Here is a 23536-nt window from a genome sequence, read left to right on the forward strand (position 1 = left end):
ATCCAATGATTGGAGAAGGCGATCTCTGTCGCTGCACTAGTGACATTTACGGGTTGGTCAAGGTGCCTGTTCCATGCCTGAAAAATTGCAGTAGGATTTGCTGGTACAACGACAAACATCCCCCCCCATCCACAGCTTCCCTCCTGTTAACACCGTAGAACAACCGTCAAACCTCTAGTCTCTTAGATGGTGGACAGGAACGTAACCCTAGCGACACCCGAGCAGCGAGCACCTAAAGGTTTAGTTAAGTTAGACAGATGCTGACCCATCCAAAATGTTTGTGAGAATGTGAGTGCATCTGTAAATATATGCTGTTGTTATTATTAACATTCTAAAAAGAAAATCTCATTGGTTTGCCTCAACACAATTATAGCCACTCCCTGTCATATTCGGTGGATTTGAAAGTGGCAGAGTTACAAGTCGTGTTGTATCAACTTGTTCAGACGAAATATCTTTGTTGGTGTGTCAATTAACTAACGTTGACTCTGTGTAGCAGAAGCAGAAGATTTACAAGTATGAAATTAAAGCTGAGGTAGTTGATGATTATTCATAATAAGTCCACAAGAACTCAAAAACATCGCTAGGATGCAACTGGGACGTATCCTCAGTGATGTATCCCAAGGTCCTCAGGGTTTCAGGTCTTACAACATCATACCCCTCACTCGGGTGACCCAGCCGGGGTGATCAAGTCCCGACTTACGTCCCAGTAGCTACCCTCGATCAGTCCCTTAGGGAAAAACCAGGGGCACACAATCCGCTGCTCCAGAACTACTCTGCCGGTACTGGGCGTGCCATCCGGCGTGTGGAGGGCCGGGCACTTCCTACGTCTCACCAGGTCCTCTCCTGCTCTCACCAGGAGTACGACCAGGACCTGTGCGTTGAACCAGATTCCAGCACCAGACACTTCATTCGGGAGTGGTGGACACCAGCAGGGTAACAGCAACTATGCTGTGGAGATGAACACGGGTGCGTTGTGTTCCTCACGTCTCATGTTTACCTTATTCATCTCCTCCTCCAGACTGCAGTCTGTGATGTTTGTCCCCACCATGGAGCCGTAGTGATGGTACCACTCTCTGTAATCTGCTATGGACACTGATCCTGGGTCAGACATGTTGAACCAAGGCCACCAGTGGTGGTTTGATCCATGGGAACTGATGTCACTTAGAACCCCAAGATTTCTAAAAGAGGGGTGGGGGGGTCAAGACGGAAAGGTAAAAGGTTCAAATGTTTGTATCTAGAATCAGCTCTAAGTGCAACAACCCCTAAATACAGTAGTTATGCTGTACAATAAATTGGGTATGCAGACAAATTATGTTAGCACTCATCTAAGTATTTGTTAATGCACATAATGGACAATAACGGACACAGATGCCGTACTCAGCCACGCATTTCAGTGCGATGTTCTTGGCACGGAAACCCAGCACTACGAAGACGACTAGCGACGCTAGCACGGATGTCATGAAGTTAATCATGGACACCATCAGGGCGTCTCTGTGACAGTTGTTGTGGACTGGATTGTAGGAGGAGTAGGCGATAACAGAACCGTAGCCCAGGCCAAGAGCAAAGAACACCTGGGTGGCAGCCTGTCGCCACACCTGCACCTCACCCCAGATCTCCAACTGAAATGTGCGCGCACACACACACACACACACACACACACACACACACACACACACACACACACACACACACACACACACACACACACACACACACACACACACACACACACACACACACACACACACACACACACACACACACACACACACACACACAACGTTGATCCAAACAGATTGCAATTGCATAAAGCAGTTCTTTGGTTGATGCTTGTATCTTTTAGGAAATCCAACTATGAATTAGTTAGAATTTTAACTACCATTGCCTGTGGTTCTCCTAGTCTGAGATATAAATAGATATGGGTTACCCTGTGTCACCCTCGCCTTGGAGTGGGGTGTGTGTGTGTGTGTGTGTGTGTGTGTGTGTGTGTGTGTGTGTGTGGGTGTGTGTGTGTGTGGGTGTGTGTGTGTGTGTGTGTGTGTGTGGGTGTGTGTGTGTGTGTGTGTGTGTGTGTGTGGGTTTGCACGCGTAAGTGCAGCTGTTCACCTACTGTACTCATGCCGAATGTTGTCATTTATGTTATGCCCAGAATGGAGGATGCTAGGGTTAAGAGGGGACAGTGTCTCTGTGGCATATCCCCTAGGGCTAGGCTGTGGGACACCATTCCCTTCTCCATTAGAACTGCCCCCTCCATTGAAGTTTTTAAATCCAGGCTCAAAACTCTGTTTTACAAGCATTTTAATTTTAATATGCCTATGTGTACTGTTCTTATTACTGTTTGTATTTGTTGTGCCGATGAAATGTTCTGTATAGCACTTTGATACAACGAAAGTTGTTTTTTGATTTAGGGTTGAAGTGGTTAAACACTAAATGCATTATGTCGTTTTACTTAGAACACACAGAGTGACACTTCACCAACCCAACATCTATCAAATACTAAGTGACGATAATGTTGCTTACTTTGGGATAAAACATGTAGGTTATTCCGTCGATTGCACCGTCAAGCATCAGACCTCTGACCAGGAAGATGAACAGGACCACATATGGAAAGACGGAGGAAAAGTACATCACCTAATAATGTACACAAAGAGGGAGGCATTAAAGAAAATAAATCATATTGCATCACACCTTACTATTACATACAAAATGATACAAAATGTTAAGAGTAGACTTGATATAATGTGGAATATGTTATACTATACAATACACACACACACACACACACACACACACACACACACACACTTCATTGGCTATCGCCCAATCACCCACTATCGCCGGGCGACGTCGCCCAAAAGATTAATTATTTTAATATTTTCGGCCGATGTTCCTCCGCCCACTTTTCGACCATCGCTTGTTCGCCTGCTATCGCCTCTATCGCCAGTAATTGCCGGGTCCCATTGACAAATAAAGCACTTCCGAAAAATTCGTCTGGCTGTCACCCGCTGTTAAAACATACTGTTAAAGTCACACTCATTTTAACCACTTTATCAATTTATATGTTGGCCATTCAAAAATAGTAGATCTACAAGCTCAGAGTGCGTCACTTCGTGCCATGCTGCAAGCTATTACATCTGCTATTTTTGAAAATATTTGAAAAATATTGAAAATGTTTGAATAATTTGGATATATTCTTTTAACACAAATCTTCTCTTCTGGGCCCTCTGGGGGTCCCTGGTACAAATCATTTTCAGATGGGGGTCCGTGGCCACATATAAATTTGAGGATCCTTGGCAAGAAAAGGTTTGAGAATGAGAACCACTGGTGTAATAATGGAACAGCAGTGACGGGACAGTTCACCTTTGCAGAGGACTTGATGCCTTTGATCATGGCCAAGGCGACGATGGCCCAAGCAGCCAATAGACAGCCCGTCATGACGGGGTTGAATTCTCCCGACCCGTCGATGGAGTCAGTGATGTCCAGGGCTTTACGGAACCAGAAGTATGTTGTCGGGGAGCTACCTGCACATTCCTTTACTGTTGGAAAGAGTGTTGTTAACATATTCATGAAAAAAAAAAACAATTATAATAACAAATAGCATAAAAGCGATATGCTTGTGGTCACTGCTCTATGCTATGAGGGCTACCGGGGTCTGCTGGGGTCACTCGACAGGGGCATTTCTGCCAAATAGACCCCATGACAAGTCAAACACAGACAGACACAATGAAATGCACACTATAAATAAGTACTGCACCTGTGACATTGGTGCCAGGGTCAACTGGACACTGCTCCCAGGGCAGTGGGTACTGGAAGGAGTTGCCCATGTAGAATAAGCTCCAGGCAATGATAACATTGTAGTAGAGGGCCACATAGAAACACACCTAGAGCAGAAGAAAGGGTTACATTTAGTATTTACTTGCCACCATATTTTCCAGTATTTGCATAGTCTGTGAGACCAGTGTTTCCTAAGGGTCGGGACCCATTTGGGGGTGACAGATACATTTATGGGTCGTGAATAAATACAATTTCCAAGATATATATTTTTTTATTATTTCAAAATAATAAAAACAAAAAAACACATGAAAAAGAAAATCAGAGGGGCACGGTGGCACAGTTGGTAGTGCTGTCGCCTCACAGCTAGAAGGTCCTGGGTTCGATTCGAGCTGGGGACGCTGTGGGCAATGGCGGCGTGTTCCCTCCTCCGCGTCATCAGTGCCCATACCCGAGGCGGGGGTTGGCGATAGGGCCTTTCTGTGTGGAGTTTGCATGTTCTCCCCGTGTCCCCTAGGGTAGATACCCTCACAAAAACATGCCGTAATCCTGGTCTCTAAAACTACCTCCCCCTGGCCAGCCGGGGCGCCTGATGGAGGGGAAAGTAACTGGTCGGAATAACGTGTCCCTTCCACGCGCTACGTCCGGCCGGGGAAATTCCCCTCTGTCAGGTGAAAAGAAGCAGCTTGGACTCCTCATGCATAGAAGGAGGCATGAGGACAGTCCGCTGCCCCCCCAGGTTGGCAGAGGAAGTGTAGCGCCCAGGATTACATTAGATAATTGGCACTGGGTGAAAAGAAAACTGGGTTACAAAATCGTGGGATAAAAATTAAAAAAGAAAAAAGAAAAAAAAAATCAGAAATACAAATAAATTTAAAAATAAATCTAAGTAACCATTACTATTAAATACTAATATGAAATAGATATACAAGCTCACATTGCAAATAATTTTAATTTACAATAAGCAGAGTGTACCGTATAAACATAACAGATGTGATCAACTTTTGGATTCACAATTGGTCACTGTATTGATACTGTACACCCTCAGAGAGTTAAATCACCACTCAGGATTTTACCGTGTGTTTATGCTGACTCTTGCATTGTGTGAAAGGCTATTTTGGCAAGGTCAAATCTGATCAAGGATTGTCAAACCACGTGTCGACTTATTCAATTTAGATTTATAATGAGATGCTGCAGCACTACTACTGTTGTAGCCTACTTTGTCTATTTTGTGGAAAGCCGATGTAGACATTTTTGACAGTCCTGTACAATGAGACAAACCTTTCAGTCAAAATAAATTAATAAACACAATAATAATAAACACAATAATAAAACACAAGATCCATTTCATGGATCGATTACACAAGATCCATGATACACAAGATCCATTTCATGGATCTTGTGTCATCCAGTCAAAAACCTTAATTAATTTTTAAACATTTTTAATTCGTATTAGACTTGCATATACGTGCATATCTTCCTCTCTTCACATTCCTCCCCTGCAGAGGGATGGAAAGCTCCTCTGTACTGTCCCTGAAATGTGAGTTGCAGGAGTAGAGGATACGTGTGTGATGTCACCAATAGGTCAAACCTATCATGGTCCAATAGATAGTAACCTGGCACCTTTAGCTGACTAGGTACTGGCATCTCTTGAAAGAATCATCTGCTGACTTGGAATTCCTGGTAAAAAAAAGAAATCTTGTTACCAATTTACATATTCATGCCTTTTTGCATTCCTTTACCCTGCACAAAGGCATGAATATGTAAATTGGTAACAAGATATATAAGCTGCAAAGCCAATTTCAATAGGTTACCAAACATATTTGGTGGGAGGAAAAACTTTTGTGCATTTGGATACACTACGAGCCAATGGTTATGTCAGATAACAATGTCAGCCAATGGTTATGTCAGATGACCATCATGATCACAAAGTAAAACAGAAACATCACACCTGTGTGAAGTGACACATCATCACATTCCGTGCTCAGCCAATCAAATCATCACTATGTGGTACACACAAACACACAAAACCGGCAAATCAAATGGTGGTACACACAAAATGTTAAAATGTCATTACGTATCTGGATAACTTTCAGTGTGTAGTGTGTTTGTGTGTGTGCAGTGAGTGACTGAGGCATGTAGCTACTCTCACATTGTCTGTAGTTGGCTATAACCACCACACACACACACACACACACACACACACACACACACACACACACACACACACACACACACACACACACACACACACACAGTACTGTTGTCTTTGGGTATTATAAAGCCTATAGCCTTTCTCACCTTGAGCATATCAACTAGCAATGTTATGAAACAAATATGTCATGAAATGCCATGACCAAGACTTAACAATGCTATACAGCTCACTTCAACAATATTCTATATGTTCCGACAGATAGCTAGGTGAATGCTATGCACAGTATGCACAGTATGCAGTGCCAAAGAAATACCTCGATATAAACACTATATTATTGGAATGCACGCACACAGTTTAACAATATATTTATGTCCACACACAGGAAATGCATACAGGAACACAAATATTTTAGGTGCAGTAAAGGTTACATTCACAAACTCATGGATATGTCCTCATGACACATGTCACTTAGCACTCCATGGGCACAAGCAGTGGCAGCTCCGCCATATCGGGCAGCAGAGATGGCACACTTTGCCAGCCTTTCTGCCTTGTCTTGTTGTCTTTGGACGGGCATCCCAAGTTGTCGAAACCCTCCGACAACCAGTCCGTAGTCTGTATCGTTCCGTGTGCATCCTCGGGGGGAGTGTGAGCCTACGGCTGAAAGTGCTCACCCTATCCTGCAGCACACCATAGAAGGGGTGGGAGGGATTTGACAGCATGGAGTTCAGTTTGTCACCGATCCTCCTCTCTGCGACTGACTGCAGGCTCTCCATTCGGAGGCCAACAACAGAGCTGGCCTTCTTTATGATCTTATTGAGCTTGTTGAGCTCACCGGCCTTGATGCCCCCCCCCACCCAGCATACCACTGCATAAAGCAGAACGCTGGCCACAACAGACTGGTAAAACATCACAAGTAGCTTGCTACACACACACACCAAAGGACTTGAGCCTCCTCAGGAGGTACAGTCTGCTCTGTTCCTTTTTGTATACAGCCTCTGTATTGTCTCTCAGGTCCAGGTCTTTGTTCAGGTGGACACCAAGGAACTTATAGGAGTCCACAATCTCTAGCTCCTCCCCCTGGATGGCTTCTTGGTTAGAGTGGGTGACAATATTATCACACGAAAAGATGAAATTACTTACCTAGGTTCCATCCTGGAGGCTAATCTTTCCGGTGATAAAATGGCCACCAACGTAATCCAAAAAAGTCAATCAAAGAACAAGATTCCTTAGTTTACAGGATCTCCTCACTGGTCAACAAAAACACCTTGAAGACCTCGTACAAGGTTTCTTTAACTATGTATGCACGTCTTGGTACCACAGCACCTCAAATGCCCTTAAAACAAGTCTCCAGACCTCTCAAAACAAACTGGTCAGGCTCCTACTTGGCCTCACCCCCCGAACCCACCTCATCCCTGCCCACTTTGACAGGCTGGAATGGCTTAGGGTCGACGACAGAGTACAGCATCTTGCAATGGGTCTGGTCCACAAGATTCGATACACCACCAAGATACCCATGTACCTGTCTAAATACTTCCTTAATGTTAACGAAGTCCACACCCACAACACCAGAGGGAGTGCAACAAACCATGTACAAACCAGATTCGGCACAAACAAGGGACTAAATTATTTTCGCTCCTATGCCACCAAAATGTGGAACGCCCTACCAACAGTCATTAGGACATGTGAATCCCTTGACTCCTTCAAAACCGCTCTCAAAGGGCACCTACGGACGGCTGCAATTCGAAACTGGCCCCTGTAAAAATCGGGTGTAGTTGCACCACTCAGTTCACACAAGTGTGATTTTCTTTTATGTTGGTTTTTCGGTATAAAATCGAGAATGGCAAGGCGCAATGTTTCTATAATCTATATCCCAAGTTGCTTGGAAGCCGGAAATGTGGCAACCTAGCAGCAACAGTATGCTGGACAGTACTGTACTGTACTCGTCTGTACTGTACTGTACTCGTCTGTACTGCGCTGTACTCAGAGACAGACAGAAAACAGGGAGAGAGAGAGAGAGACTGGGACTGACATGCAGCAACGGTCGTCGGACCCACGACATGCTGTCAGGCATGCGCCTATATATGGTATACGCCTGGACCGCTAGGCCAGCAGGCGCACCCCTACTGTAGGTCTAAAGTGAAATATAGATAATACAAATTATGTGCAACAAAATAAGAGATGTGTTAAATGGAAAATTCCTCAACAGCATCCTCATCAGCATTCATCTCTCTCTCTCTCTCTCTCTCTCTCTCTCTCTCTCTCTCTCGTCCTCCATGGTCGCTTCCATTCAGGTTGATATCCTAATATTATTGTATGTCCCGTCTCCTTCCCAGACCTTTAATGACCTTTAATAGTGTCCAGTAACTGGACAGTGTGACCTTTCCAGATATCACGTGTCATCATGTTGTATCACTCTTAATATAGCAGTTTAAGCTAGACACTTGATGAAGAAATCTACTGACTAATCTGTCATCTATCAATAAGCCGCATATGTCTCAGTATTTACTCAAATACATACACACAATGTATATGAATCTTGCATATCACTGTGGTTTATAGTATAGAAATGACCTAACAGTGTTATAGTGGAAAGAGTAGGTCAGTGACTCAAGTTCAGCAGCGTACACATGATCTCAAAGGAACTCAACATCTGTACAGCCTCAGGCAACAGCACCATTGAGATCCTCCTGAGGAGCTGCATATCGACTGGTACGGGAACTGCATCGCCCGCAACTGCAGAGCCACTACAGAGGGTGGTACTTCCTTACTGTAAAGGCCAATTCATAGTCCGGTTTTCGGTGAAAAGGTGATCACCGAAAACTACAACATGACGTCACGCCACGGTGGTCACCGCTCACACAACACATCTCTCTGTTTTTACTAACCACCAGTGAATTGGTGAACCTATTCACCGAAAAATGGACTATGAATAGGCCTTAAATCTCTCTGGATTAAAAGTCTGCTAAATGCCTAAATTGTAAATTGTACTGATGGCCTCGCCTAGCACATTGTCAGACGTTAGCTTCCCTCCCTCTACTAGTACATATACACCACCTTGCGGCACAAGTCTTACCTACATGCCTACAGTATATACGTACATAACTGCTGCACTTTTGACCGTAATCTATTCTATAGGTACATTGACCTGTCTGTGTGCCCATGTTAATTGTATTACATCCTCATACATTTGATAATAAGCCCAATAAACTAAGGAACACTGAATTTGACTACATACAGTATACTGTACCTTTATACATTTCATGCACATTTTCTGATAAAGATCAAAGGTGTCTGGTTCTAGATTGAAGAGGATCCTGTCTGAAGAGCTGTCATCATTGACTGTCATCATTTAGATATCTAGAGATATATTTCACAAAGTTAGTAGGACTGCCATGGAATTCATTGTGCATCATCATGGTCCCCCATAGGATTGATACTGTTAGTGGCGATGCCATGGCATTTTCTCTGGCACCACAAGGCCAGAATTACCACTTGCACACACAAAATATCTAAAAACCAAATGGGCAGTTTGCCATGAAACCTACAGAGTGCATTCATACTGAGCGCATACCCATTTGAGTGACCTTTCCTCTAGCACCACCCTCAGGCCAATATGTTAACTTTGCAGGCAACAGCAGATTGCATTACATTCCTGATCCCTGATTTGATCAAAACGTTGAATCGGCAGTAAACATATTATTTCCAGTCTGCAGACCTTATTATTGTCTCCACCAGGCCGGAGGCATGGGGAGAGAGTATGTTTTGCACTCCGTCCGTGTGTCCGTCCGTCCGTGCAAACAGCTAATCTCCGGCACCGTTAACCCGGTCGATGCCAAACTTTGCACACACACACTCCCTAGATGCCAACGATGAACCTCTGCCCCAAATTATAGCACCACCAGGAGTTCGACTTTTGTAAAAACAAATGACATTACTCCTCCATATTTTGTCAAAAAATTCCGCAAATCGTCACACAGTATCCCTATAGTCATGTGTTCAAGACTGATCTGTCCGATATTTCATATTCCATCCTGATTGGCTAACATTGGCTTTCAAAATTTGCAGGATTGGCCCGTTTTAAACAAAAAGCCTCAAATCATGAACGCAGTGTGCCATTTACGTGAAATCTTTCACAGATGCTGAGGAATATATCCCACCCTTTTCACATTGGCCTGTTATAGCGCCACCAACAGGTGGATCTTTGCAAAACACATACATTTGCCTCAACAAAATGCCTCAAATCATCCAATTGCAAGGCAAAATAAATGGCACCCTTTTCACATTGGCTTATTATAGCGCAACCTGGAGGCCACAACCTGAACTGCCCTGGTGGAGACCTGTGCCCGGAGGGGCACTTTTTCTAGTTTTATTTAGGTTGCAGGATGAACCCTACTGACTTTGGTGACCCCATTGTAGAGATCTTCACAGGTCTAAAATGACCTAAACGTGACTAAAGACCAACGTGTATACGTATATATCATTAAGCGCCACCTGGTGGTCACCAGTTTAGGCTCTGAGTGCCAATTCTCCCATTATAAAGAAAGAAAGAATTTGTAATTATATTATGCATGTAATGTGCATGTCATCACCTGTACACCAGATTAGAGGAATTTTCAAAATATAGATGATTTTCTTTTTATTATTCCCAAGGGAAGACGTCTTTACGCCCGTGGCATCCATTACTTAATAGGCAATTAGACGTCTTGACTTACATTTCTTCTTCTTCCACTAATAATGTTGTGCGCTGGATTGGATCCCACCCTACAAAAGGGAACGTTTCTTTAGGATATACCAGAGCTCCTCACCATGCAGCTGGAGTAGCCGATGCCTGCCAACTTTGGAGAGATGTGCTTCCACACACCGATGCTGCCCTGTCGAATGCACTGGCCCGCTGCCAGCTCCATGAAGAATAGTGGAACCCCAATGACTACCAACAGAACAACGTACAGCAACATGAAGGCCCCTGGAGAAGAGATTGAGTCATGTTAGAGAAAAGGTTGAATGAACACTTAAGGGTGCCCACACTTTTTTGACTTCAGAGCTGTATACTTTTAACCATGACCAGCTCATTTACTGAAAATACATTCAAATGTACTTTCTTAAGATTAGTGATAATGGCATTACATGCAAACGCACTTGGAATATGGATGGATGGTATTATACTATTTGCCATGCACATTTCTATATTATGCAATGCTACTGACGTTAGCGTGCAACACTCAAAGCAGAAGCCGCAAAGGGTACTTACTACTTACAGGTCATTTCCCCATGCAAATCAATTAATTCACCTTAATTCAACTAGGAGATGGTAGGAAAAAGACTTCTATTGGTTTGTCCCCATTTGAAGGCTTCAAAAAGGGATAACCGGACGTTTACGTCTATGGGCTCGCGCGAGTACATGAACCACGTGACTTTCTGTTTTCTGCTCCCTCAGTATCGCAACTATTCTATTAGATGGCTCTGATGTGGTCTACCTGTGCAGCCCTTATGATCTACGGGTCGATCACGATCTGCCTTTTGGGCACCCCTAGAACTTTAGTACAATCTACTAGTCCGGCGGCCGAGGTGGACGGGTGCGAAGTTTGTCTTTTTTATTGGCCAAAAATATTGTCTATATCCATGAATCCACTTGCTGACCGGCTGTCAGTATTGAGTATTCCCACGTTAAACAAAAGAAGCCTGTCAGCTTACTCTCATTTTGTAAACTTTGAACTATGCTTTGATTGGCTTTCAATTGTGTGCAATGCTTTTATGTTTTCTGTCATGGGCATTTGACATCTGGCCCATGCAGGGGCAAAGGTTGGAAATGAGTCGTTTAGCCAACACATTTACAGTAAATAAAATAAAATAAAATCTGAAGAAAATACATTCCTCATACTTCATACACATCATACATGCAACCTTTATCGTTGTTAGGTTTCTAAACTTTCTATGTAAAGCACCAGCGGCCGCCTAATTGTTCAGGTGGTCACTTGTTCTCTCTCACCGTGCGTTCGCACGGGCAGATGCAAAGATACAGTCTATGAGTCTACCATTCATTGTCAATGGAAGCCAGCGACGTGAAGCTACGAAGCAAATCCGACGTTTAATTGTAGCTGCACTGCAAAAGACACAAAGCTACAAAAGGAAGCTGAGCTGAGTTAAACTTCCAGATGCAAAGCTACAAAGCTACAACTGTAGCTGCAATTATGTTTTTTCTCAATCTCCCGCCGACCGCCGCGCCTCCGACACACGTCACTACGGACGCACACTTGATGACAACACATATACAAAGCGACAAATATGCCATGATCGAATGATTGCGACTCTTGTGAACGCAACACCAGTGGTAAAGTACTCACCACCTCCATTCTGATGGCAGAGGTATGGGAACCTCCACACGTTGCCCAGTCCAACACTGAAGCCCACCTGAGCCAACACGTACTGGAGCTTAGAGTCCCATGCTGGCCGCTCCGCGTCGTCTGCATCATCCGCCTCGACCCTGCTCGATCCGTCTTCCATTTCCAAGGCTAGAAGTTGAACCTCCGACTGGAAATCGCTCATCCGATTCCCCTCTTCATCGCCTGGCAGTGGAGGCTTCTCCGTCTGCTCACAGTAGGGTGAAATAGTTGATCGTATAATTTATTAGTCAATAGACAGAAAATGAACCAATTAAAGTTAAACCCTATACTCACTGACTGGAGTGCCCCAGGGATTCTATACTAGGCTTCCTTTTTCCTGCAACACCAAATCTCTTTGCCGAAATCAGCCGATCTATAAGCTCATGAGTCATAAGGTGTTGTGTTACAAACTTGCGATGCTGTGAGCTTATAGATCTATTTTTTTGACAAATGTTCAGCCCATAAGAGTGACACCATGATTCGCCGTGGTTAGTTATCGAATAATCAGTTCAGTGATGCATCCATTTAAAATAATTTCCAATTATATAATTAGTTATTATGTTTGTGACTGCTGGGTAAGCAATAAGCAATCTCAAGATGTCAGGCACGCACGCACGCACGCACGCACACACACACGCACGCACCCACTTTCCTATAGAAAGCGGTTGTAGAAAAACAGTTGGAAGGACCATACCAGTGGTCTGGTTCTGGCATGTTTAGCCCACAATTTTGACATTAGTACTACCGCCCATCATTTTCAAAGGCATAAGTCTTGTTTCCATTCTTATCAGTCTGCTGATATGACAATCAACTTACAGAAGCTTCAAACTTGGTGTTTTGTATACATTATAATATATTTGTATGAATATAATTTGGAGCATGTCTGTCTTGCATTATGCTCCCTATGACACCGAATGCGTTAGTCTCTCACATCTCAATATTATTTGTAAGGGACCAGTATGTAATAATAAATAAATTAATACACTTGTCAGCAGGTGTCCAAAAGCCATTACAGGACATTCCATGCCCTCCAATGAAGCTCTTGCGTTTTGTTGTTCTAGTATCACCACCACCTACCAACCCCCATGAGGAAACACACATAAGACATGTAATTCATATGGTATACACCCTTTTTTTTAATATAAATAAACATATGGGATATATGTTCCATGTGGGAACAATTCAGGGTCTCTTTACTCAGCATAGGCCTTTTATTACTGACCATTGTCATTGAAATGGATAACACAAAAACAGAGACATTTTATGTGTAACTTAACTTTGTGTAACAACTTAACGTAAAATATAAGTATGGGCCTTTGCCCTTTACACATACAAGAGATATACAGTATAAGTAGGGCACCTTTCAGAAACATCGCAACCTTGCATTGCTATCAAGTGAAAATTAACCAATAGTGAAAGAATAAAGAATAAAAAGCCCTCCCATTCAAGCCCCCATGAACATCCAAGATTCAGAATAGCTGAACATGAGCCAGAATGCATGTATGCATGACCTAGCAGTATAAGGTGTATACTATGTGTCACACATAGTGTCCCTTCCAGTATCAACTGTGAGAGTGGAAAAGTACAGTCAGCGACTGTGGAAGAGTGCGTAGCTGCCTGAGAGAAATGGCCGGATAGAGCAGGTGATTTCTCACATGCAAACAGCAGCACACATACTTGCATAGAAGGCGGACATAGAAAGAATAAGCAGACCCGCTGGGCGCTGGCTGACCTTGGGGAAGAGGCACTCTGGATTGACATGTGGTCGACACTGGAAGGGGGTATGTTAGGATTACATTGGTCCTCTCTGTGGGTGGTGCTCAGGTGACTAGGCACTGTTGGGCGTTTCCCACAGTGGTGTTGGTGTAAAGTACTCAAGTACTGTACTTAAGTATTATACTTGAGTGTTTCCAATTTCCAATACTTTTACTTCTACTCCATCTCCACTACATCTCAGATCCAAAGATTGTATTTTTACTCCACTATATTTATTTGAAAACTTTAGTTACTAGTTACTTTGTAGATTTTGATTATTATATTACAGGAAGGAGGAGAGACCCGCACACCGCCACTTGCTGGTTCAAGAAATTTGAACTTCTTGAACCAGCCTTTCAGCCTTCTTCAGGCATAGTTTGAGAATAGGCTGACATTCATTAAATACACAACAGTAGGTTTAGACAACCAATCAAATTGTATATAGTAATCATTCATCAGATGTCAAATGTCAAAGCAAATTCCTATGTGTTTTATACAATGGCAAATAAAGGTATCTGAATCTGGAATCTGAAGATAGCAGCTGTGAAGAATCCAGTCATGTGGCCTAAGGTGCAGTACTTCTGTAGAACATTCCTAGTATATTATTGAAAGTCACCAATTGCAACAATACAGGGAATAATTGTTGTTGTTAATAATATACTAGGAATGTTCTACAGAAGTACTGCACCTTAAGTCACATGACTGGGTTCTTCACAGTCTAAACCTACTATTGTGTATTTAATGAATGTCAGCCTATTCTCAAACTATGCCTGAAGAAGGCAGAAAGGTCGAAATGTTGCTACGACTCTTAACAAAATAAAACTTCTTGAACCAGCAAGTGGCGGTGTGCGGGTCTCTCCTCCTTCCTTTAAACGTTTGCTGTTCTGCCAGGACCTATACGCACCTGCTACAAAATTTAACCGGGTGTGCGGAAGTCATCTCTCAAAGGATTATTATATTACAAAACACAAATTACCCACTTCAGCCCTGTATACATTTGTATACAATCAGAATCAAACTCATTGTGCTATATCTGAATTGATCTAGCGCCTTTCCACTGGGTTTGGTACTAGTCTAGACTAGAGACCAATGGTTTTCAACCTTAGCAGATCTACAAGCTACAAGTAGAAGTCCACAATCACAACACGAGTTGGAGTATTAAATCCCTCAAACAAGGGATTAAATAAATTTCGCTCCTATGCCACTAAAATGTGGAATGCCCTACCAACAGCCATAAAGAAATGTGAATCCCTAGACTCCTTCAAAACCGCTCTCAAAGAGCACAAGTATTAAAAATGTCTTAAAAGTCCTTAAATTGCCACTTCACTGTCATCTGGGCCTGGGGAGATAGTCACACAAACCCCAACCTCAGATCCCATGCTTTCTTTGTCACTCTATGCAGTGGGTTGACCTCACAAGACCAACCTAACCCTAACGAACAGTCCCATTTTTCACCTTTCCAATACATGACAGGAGAATTTGAAAAGACCCATCTTCACTCTTTGGATTTGAAAAGTGCTTGCCAGCAGTTTCCAGGTGAAGCACAAACATCATACCACATACAGTACGTACTTGCTGTTCACAGATAAGCCTACTGTACAAGTGGTTATCTCGGCCTTCCACCTGTTTCTACTGAAGCATTCTTCTCTCCCCCCCCCCCCCCATGTCTATATTTAGCTTAACACTAAATCATCTTCTTACCCTAAACCCCACACCAGAGTGGTCAAGACCATGTGGTCAGTATGGCAACAACAGAAGACTTGTTGTGGAAAAGTACAGTTAACTAGTGTGAGCTTGATAACCATAACCCTCCCCTAACCCACAAATGATCCCACAAGGGTTCTTTGTGAGGTGTGTACAGAGTGCCACACCTCAAATGAACAAATACATGTTTCAGCATGTTTGTTGACCATCAGTCTTCTGATTAGAACCGTATTAAAAGCACCATGCATGCTACACTAACGCCATCATCGCACAAAGAACCCTTTGGCGGCAGTGGCTCAGGGGTAGAGTGGCCGATAGAGCAGCCGGATGGGAAATGTGAGCTTCCCAGTGTGATCCCGGGCTCCCCCAGAGTTAGTGTCGAAGTGTCCTTGAGCAAGACTCTGAACCCCTAATTCCTCCCAGTGGTGGTGACTGAGTGATTGTGGGAAGTGAGGATGACGCTTCACAATGAATGAATGAATGTACCATTTTAAAGCGCTTTGAGTAAGCATAGAAAAGCGCTATAAAAAATGCAATCCATTATTATTATCATAGAATGTATAGGTGTCCACCATTGTCGAGCTGAATGGCCGAATGTAGGTTGAAGTCGCAGCCATTTCTTTTCATAACTATGACGACGATGAGTTTTACAAGAGAGGGAGTAGCCCAATACAGACTACTGCTGAACAGTGTTCATTGGAGTGCTCGGCCAAGCTGAATGCACAGGTGGAAGGATTCAAACCCCGCCTTAATCTTCACGGTGGTGGGCTGGGCAGGTTCCTTTTTCCTGCGCCACATGGACATCTCATGTCTTGTGTGTTGTGACCGAATACTGTGATAGCATTGTGCCTTTCAGCGTTGAGAGCAAGAGCATGCAGCACATACGCCCACACAAATAAAAGTCACATACTGTATGGCCTGCAAAAGGTTGCATTTTTACCAATCTGGCCTGCAAGAGTTTGACAGCCCTCCCCAGAGGCTCCTTACACCCAACAGGACCTAAATGGTTTGAACCTACAGTATGCTGTCCAGCACTTTGGTCAAAATGTGCTCTAGAAATAAATTGACTTGACCTTGACTAACCAATTGACTTTGTCATGTTTTTTTTGCAACTGAATGGCTGGAAAATGGAAATGAAGAGTTTACATATAGTACACATAGTACATGCATACACCATCCCTAATGATTATATCTGGTTTCAGTATATATATATTCACATCCAAAATAGTATGCTAGGCTTTGATGGTGTTCTGGCCGTGTCAGAAACGCTGGGCCGAGGGGCCAATGTGATGCTGTTATATAACATCTACCAACCAACACCTACAAATAAAAGGCAGGCCATTGTTTGTTTGTAGACTACTGCAGCAATGAAAGTTAATGCACAGGGAATCCATCACTATCTGCTAGCTAGTCTATGTGGAGATATCGTAATGTGACATGTATAGACTCATTTTCATGGCCAAAATCACACAGTGTGTAAACAGTGGCGTAACTAACATCATGGTGATAGGCCCTGGTGCCCCCCCCCCCTCTGTCATTCCTGTGTTTGCGCCAGTATGCCATTATCTCTAAGTGGAGGGGGTGGGAAGGAATTATTAGCAGGTACGACTAATGAAGTTGTTGTTGTAATAGATTAAATGCATGTGGTCTCCGAGGTCTAACTAATCATGATGCAGAAGCAGCAACCATGCAGAGCCATTTACCAATCAGATTAAGGCTATAGTTAAAAGGCTAATTAGGCTAGTTAAAAGGTTTGACAAGCAATAATCAAAATACAACTAACAATGATACCGTTACTTAAACCGTAAACCTATACAGTATGTCCAAAAGTAATGGGATATGTCCACATTTAGTGGCCGAGGTTTTGACATAATGACGTCATAGGGCCGGTGAAGACCACAAATGCCAGGGCCGATTTTCGGAGCCAATCCGTGCATGGCCCTATGCAAGATTATTTTATGTGCCCCTGGGCTCCAGGGGGAAAAAAGTAAGTTTGCGATGAAAATGCTTCAATTTTGAGATCAAAGTTAAGAGACTAGATCTATAAAGAACTACACATATCAGGGAGGGCGCATCTACAGCTCAAACTTTGACGCGTTTTGAGCTCGTAGATCTGCAATTATTGCTATTTTTTAATCTTGAATTATTTTTTAGCTATTTCTGAATTGGAATCCTGAACATTTAAAATTTTATTTAATTTCAAATACATTTACCGGTATATGTTCTTATGTTAACTTTATGAACTTAAATGCAAATACATTGGACATAAAAAAGACTAGTATGTGGTGTGGCCCCCTTTGTAGTTGTGGCCCCAAGCTTATATTGCTTATGCCTAGAACCTACCCCACAGCATCTGACCAGCGGTGCACCAGTTGCACCGCCGATATTTATGCCACCGTGTGTAAAGAACATCATAATAATGTTTCTTTTCATAATTTTTTCCCACGATTTTGTAACCCATTTTTTTACCCAGTGTAAATGATCTAATCTAATGTAATCCTGAGCTCTACACTCCAACCTGGGGCTTCATAATAATGTTAAAATACTGTTGTACTGTTGTACACAATTTGTACAAGGGCCACATTAGATATATTCTTATAGTATTATCTTATTAGACATTTATAATAATGAGTATAATAGGCTATTACGAACTGCGGTTAGTTGAACATGCATCCACTTATCACAAATCCACATATGCACTTATTTACACACACACACGACCTAACCACTATTTCAAAGTTGATCTACAAGCTCATAACACCTTGCATAGTGGTGTATTTTGAGCTTGGCCATGAATATTTTCATTATTTTTTGAAAATGTTTGATTTTAAATGTCTTTTTGCATGAGGAAAATGTTTAAAGTTGCAATGCACCACTCCTCACTTGCTGGAGCACAGACATTGTATCTTTATCCCTAGAAAAACATTTCATCATACAAGTTCACAATCTTTTAGATTAAGCTATGCAACAGTGAGAAGACGTGACGTAACAGTGGTTGGTTCTTAAAAGTAGTTCAATAGGTTTTTTTTTTTTCTAATGTTATAGGACTGAAATAAATAATCCCATATAGGAATATGCTTGGTACACATGGTTGCTTGCTTGCGTGGAAATGGTCAGTTGCAAGACTTTCAATCTCCCTCTGTATTTCTTTGTCCTCATGAAGGACGACTGATGAATGATTAAGCAGTGCAGACAACAATCTGGAGCTTGTCTTTGAGTTGGTGGTTGTGAAGATGAAAGTGTTGAAAGTTGATAGTCAAACAGCAGCTAAAGACAAAGCCTGTACCACATAGAAGTAGAAAGCACAGATAAAAGCAAGAGCTCACACACTGGCATGATATCTTTAACATTAACAATGTTAAAGGCTGACTGCTGAACAAATTATCAAGGTAGGCTCTCCAAGCTGAGAGGTAGCTGTTCAGACAGAAAAGGCTAGCATTAAAGTAGTACCAACTAACCATGGAAGAACTCTATACTCACTGTATACAAGCAATTTGTGAGATTAGGCATTATATGTTGAAGACAATCAGCGACACTAGTAGAGACTGTCGAGCTCTGGTCGATACTTAACCTCTTCAGCCCTATTCATTTTGTTATTTCCATTTGAAAATAGCCGATCCATCAATGCGTCGCACCATGCGAGACATTGTGCGCTTGTAGATCTGTATTTTCACAAGATTTTTATACATTTGAAAACTTGAAATGGGACATTCTGCACAATGAGTACATTTACTTGTGTTACTTTAAGTGCATTTTGAAACCAATACGTTTGTACTTTTATATTTTGAACATCAGACATTTACTTCTACATTGCAGTATTGATACTTTTACTTGAGTACTTTTTCCACCTCTGGTTCTGTGACACAGTGCTGTAAATTTAAAAATAAAGAGTGCTTCCTAGGCAAGACGGCCACCCGCCGCATGTCGTTTGTGTGGAATAATACAAGGCTACTACAATTATTATTTAGTATACTCAATTAAACGTAACAGCCCAGTTGTCCTGCCAGCTAGGCCCACTTCTCTTTATTCCCCTTAATTTACATCCACGTCCTGGTGTAATCTAGCACCCCTGCTTCATACTCAAGGCTCAACAATGTAGGCTAGATGTGATTGATTGATTGATTGAAATATTTATTAACAGTTTGTAGAATTACAGTACATTTCAAGCACAAACTCAATACAAAGACTGTTAACTGTGAGTGGACGACCCAATTAAGCATTACACTTGTTTACAACAGTGTCCACATTGTTCAATTCATCAAAACATTTAAAGACATACAAATAGACACTTCTATGTAGTTAAATAACAGAACAGGAATTCATCATATAGGAAGCGAAAAGGGAAAAGATACATATACAGTGAGGGGAAAGGGGGGGGGGGATTCAGATTTTACAGAGGCCAGTTTCGAATTGCAGCCATCCGTAGGTGCCCTTTGAGAGCGGTTTTGAAGGAGTCAAGGGAATAGATTCACATGTCTTAATGACTGTTGGTAGGGCGTTCCACATTTTGGTGGCATAGGAGCGAAAATAATTTAGTCCCTTGTTTGTGCCGAATCTGGGTTGTACATGGTTTGTTGCACTCCCTCTGGTGTTGTGGGTGTGGACTTCGTTTACATTAAGGAAGTATTTAGACAGGTACATGGGTATCTTAGTGGTGTATCGAATCTTGTGGACCAGACCCATTGCAAGATGCTGTACTCTGTTGTCGACCCTAAGCCATCCCAGCCTGTCAAAGTGGGCAGGGGTGAGGTGGGTTTGGGGGGTGAGGCCAAGTAGGAGCCTGACCAGTTTGTTTTGGGAGGTCTGGAGCCTTGTTTTAAGGGCCTTTGAGGTGCTGTGGTACCAAGAGGTGGATGCATAGTCAAAGAAACCTTGTACGAGGGCTCCTGTTAAGGTCTTCAAGGTGTTTTTGTTGACCAGTGAGGAGATCCTGTAAAGTAATCTTGTTCTTTGATTGACTTTTTTGGATTACGTTGGTGGCCATTTTATCACCGGAAAGATTGGCCTCCAGGATGGAACCTAGGTAGGTAATTTCATCTTTCCGTGTGATAATGTTGTCACCCACTCTAATCAAGAAGCCATCTGCCTTGCTGAGATTACTATTTGATCCGAAGAGAATGGATTCAGTTTTGTTATTGATAGTTTGTTATCAGCGAGCCAGGTGCAGATTCTACCGAGTTCAGAGCTGAGGGTCTTTTCAACCTGCAGTTTGTTCCTGTCCGAGACCAGCAGTGCTGAGTCGTCTGCGAACAGGAACAAGTTGCAGTCACAAGCTGATGTCATGTTGTTAACATATATTAGGAACAGTAAAGGCCCTAGTATGCTTCCTTGTGGGACGCCACAGCTCACTGGGAGGGGGGGGGGGACAGTGTTCCGTTCACCTCCACCATCTGTTCTCTCCCCTCCAGGTAGGATTGCATCCAGCTCACTGATGTGCTATCAAAACCAATAGCTTTAAGCTTGTTAACCAGTATGGAGTGGTTCACAGTGTAAAAAGCCTTTTGGAGGTCCAGCATGACCATGCCGCAGTATTTTCCAGCATCCACCTTGTGTTTGATGTGGTCGCTCAAATAGAGGAGGCATGTGTCAGTGGAGTGGGATGTTCTGAAACCAGATTGGAACTCGTACAGCAATTTATTAGTGGCAAGATACTTTTCAACCTGTTCATAGACTATTTTTTCCATCACTTTCGAGATGGAGCTTAGAATAGAAATAGGGCGGTAGTTGCCGGGTGATTTGTATTGAACAGTGGTGGAATAAGTACTCAGATATTATATTTAAGTAAAAGTAGCAATACCACAATAGTAATCTGTTACAAGTAAAAGGCCTATATTCATAATTTGACTTGAGTTAAATACAAAGGTATTGCCAATCAAGATATTATCAAAGTAAACGTACCTTTTTGATAATAGCTGATCTACAAGCTCTGCATTGTCAGTGAGTTTGCTAACTATTGACAACTATGGGGCAGCAGGGGTTTGCGAATCAGAAGGTTCCCAGTTCGATCCCTGGCTCACCCTGGATTATTGTCAAAGTGTCTTTGAGAAAGACACCAAACTCTTTTTTTTTTTTAAATATCTTTTTATTGGGTTTTTTACATTTTTTCCCCTCCCATGTGGAGTCCTTATACATGTCACTGTCAGATACATTTGTTAATACAGTACGTAGATCTTAAGGCACCCCTCATTTTCCTCCCGTCCACCCCCTGAGCCCACCCACTCTTCCCCAATGCAGAGACAATACAGAAAATTACAACAACAAAAAAAAAAAAAAAAAAAAAAGGAGGAGAGGGGGGGGGGGGGGGGGGGGGGGGGGGGGACCACCTGTGTGTGCGCGCAGCCACCGGTTTGCACGAAGCATATGCAATGCATAGGCATAATGCGTTCACCATTATATAGTTAATATTAGTAATATTTATAGTAATAGTATAGTAATAGTAATAGTAATAGTATAGTAATATTTCAAATATCGCTCATCTCTGGGACAACTGTCAGGGTTCTTACGTGATCGACAAAGGGCGTCCATGTTTGCTGGAAAGTTGTCATGGAGCCATTAAGTGCGAATCTGATCTTTTCAAGTTTAAGATAGAATAGTACGTCCTTTATCCATCCGTTATGTGTGGGTGGGGAAAATTGTTTCCATTTCAGGAGTATGAGACGTCTGGCTAAAAGAGAAGTAAAGGACATTATTCTTTTAAGGTGTGGGGGAGTGTTAGTCCCTGGGGGAATACCAAACAAGGCCGTTAACGGGTTGGGTGGGATAGGTACACCCAATATGTCAGAATATGATTGAAATATGGCTGTCCAAAAGTCCACCAGTCTAGGGCATGACCAAAACATGTGTGATAGGCTAGCAGCGAACTCTTAACTACTCCCAATGAGCAGGTTGGTGCCTCCGCCACAATCTACCATTTAGAACCCCAGTATCCCAATTCTGGTGGGTAACATTGGCCAAAATATTGGCCAATTTGTTTTCGCAATGGGATCTAGTGATTTTGGCTTGTTTTTCAAGGTGATATTTGGCTTACTGGTATTTCTCTTGCAAGATTTGGCTTGTTTTTGGAGGCTTATTTCTCTCATGAGTCATGAGAGTTGGCAACTTTTCAGGAGATGTGCCCAAGCCTGTGTCTCATGATAGTGAATTAACTGAAAGGGAACACAATGTAATCATAATCCTCAATTATCAATAGCACATCAATAGCATTGTTTCACATCATGGCTTCAATTTAGGGCCCGCATCATCTTACCAGAATCTTTACTGCCAAGGCATGTCTGAAAACGCTGTACAGTCTCTCACATTGTCTTTCCATGCAAATTGTCTTGCCTGTAATATACTGCCACTGTAGTGAAACGAATTTAGACAACCACATCCTTGTTAAAGTAGCACCAAACATATGTTACCTGGTTGGAGGTAGAGAGGCAATAAAGAGGCAATAAATTAAAGCACATAATGTGTAAAAAGTTTAGCAGCATCTCGAACTGCGCATATTAGCCTGACCATATATTCTATTGACTATAGAGTACTCCATCCATACTGTTTGGACAGTGATATGTTTCGCAATATTTAAACCAAACATGTAAAATGTGTACTTACTGTACTGAACAGAAAAACTTACAATAGCGAGGGGGCGTGTTATGGGCGTGTTCTTTTAAACCCGAGAACATTCATAAAAAGCATGGTAACGTAACACATTGTAGTGCTCCAGAATAAAGGTAGGGGGAAAATTCGGAAGCAAAAAACTGTTTTTAATCCTCTTGATAGCCATTCCATA

General features: G+C 42.5%; 1 protein-coding gene across 2 annotated transcripts in view; it reads right to left on the bottom strand.

The window, feature by feature from the left end:
- Positions 1–23536, bottom strand: part of slc6a16a (solute carrier family 6 member 16a) — a 37445-nt gene that overhangs the window by 11585 nt on the left and 2324 nt on the right. The window contains exons 2-8 of one of the 2 annotated variants that reach the window (XM_083779564.1): positions 12268–12511; positions 10732–10889; positions 3755–3881; positions 3361–3536; positions 2521–2631; positions 1378–1619; positions 998–1178 (exon numbers count right to left, since the gene is read on the bottom strand). In XM_083779564.1, the coding sequence (XP_083635690.1) occupies positions 998–1178; positions 1378–1619; positions 2521–2631; positions 3361–3536; positions 3755–3881; positions 10732–10889; positions 12268–12511 (1239 nt within the window). Of the gene's footprint in view, positions 1–997; positions 1179–1377; positions 1620–2520; positions 2632–3360; positions 3537–3754; positions 3882–10731; positions 10890–12267; positions 12515–23536 lie in introns of both variants that reach the window. The other variant, XM_083779565.1, reaches the window with a different exon arrangement.

The sequence above is a fragment of the Protomyctophum parallelum genome (assembly GCF_964188405.1).
Source record: "Protomyctophum parallelum genome assembly, chromosome: 13".
NCBI lineage: Eukaryota > Metazoa > Chordata > Actinopteri > Myctophiformes > Myctophidae > Protomyctophum > Protomyctophum parallelum.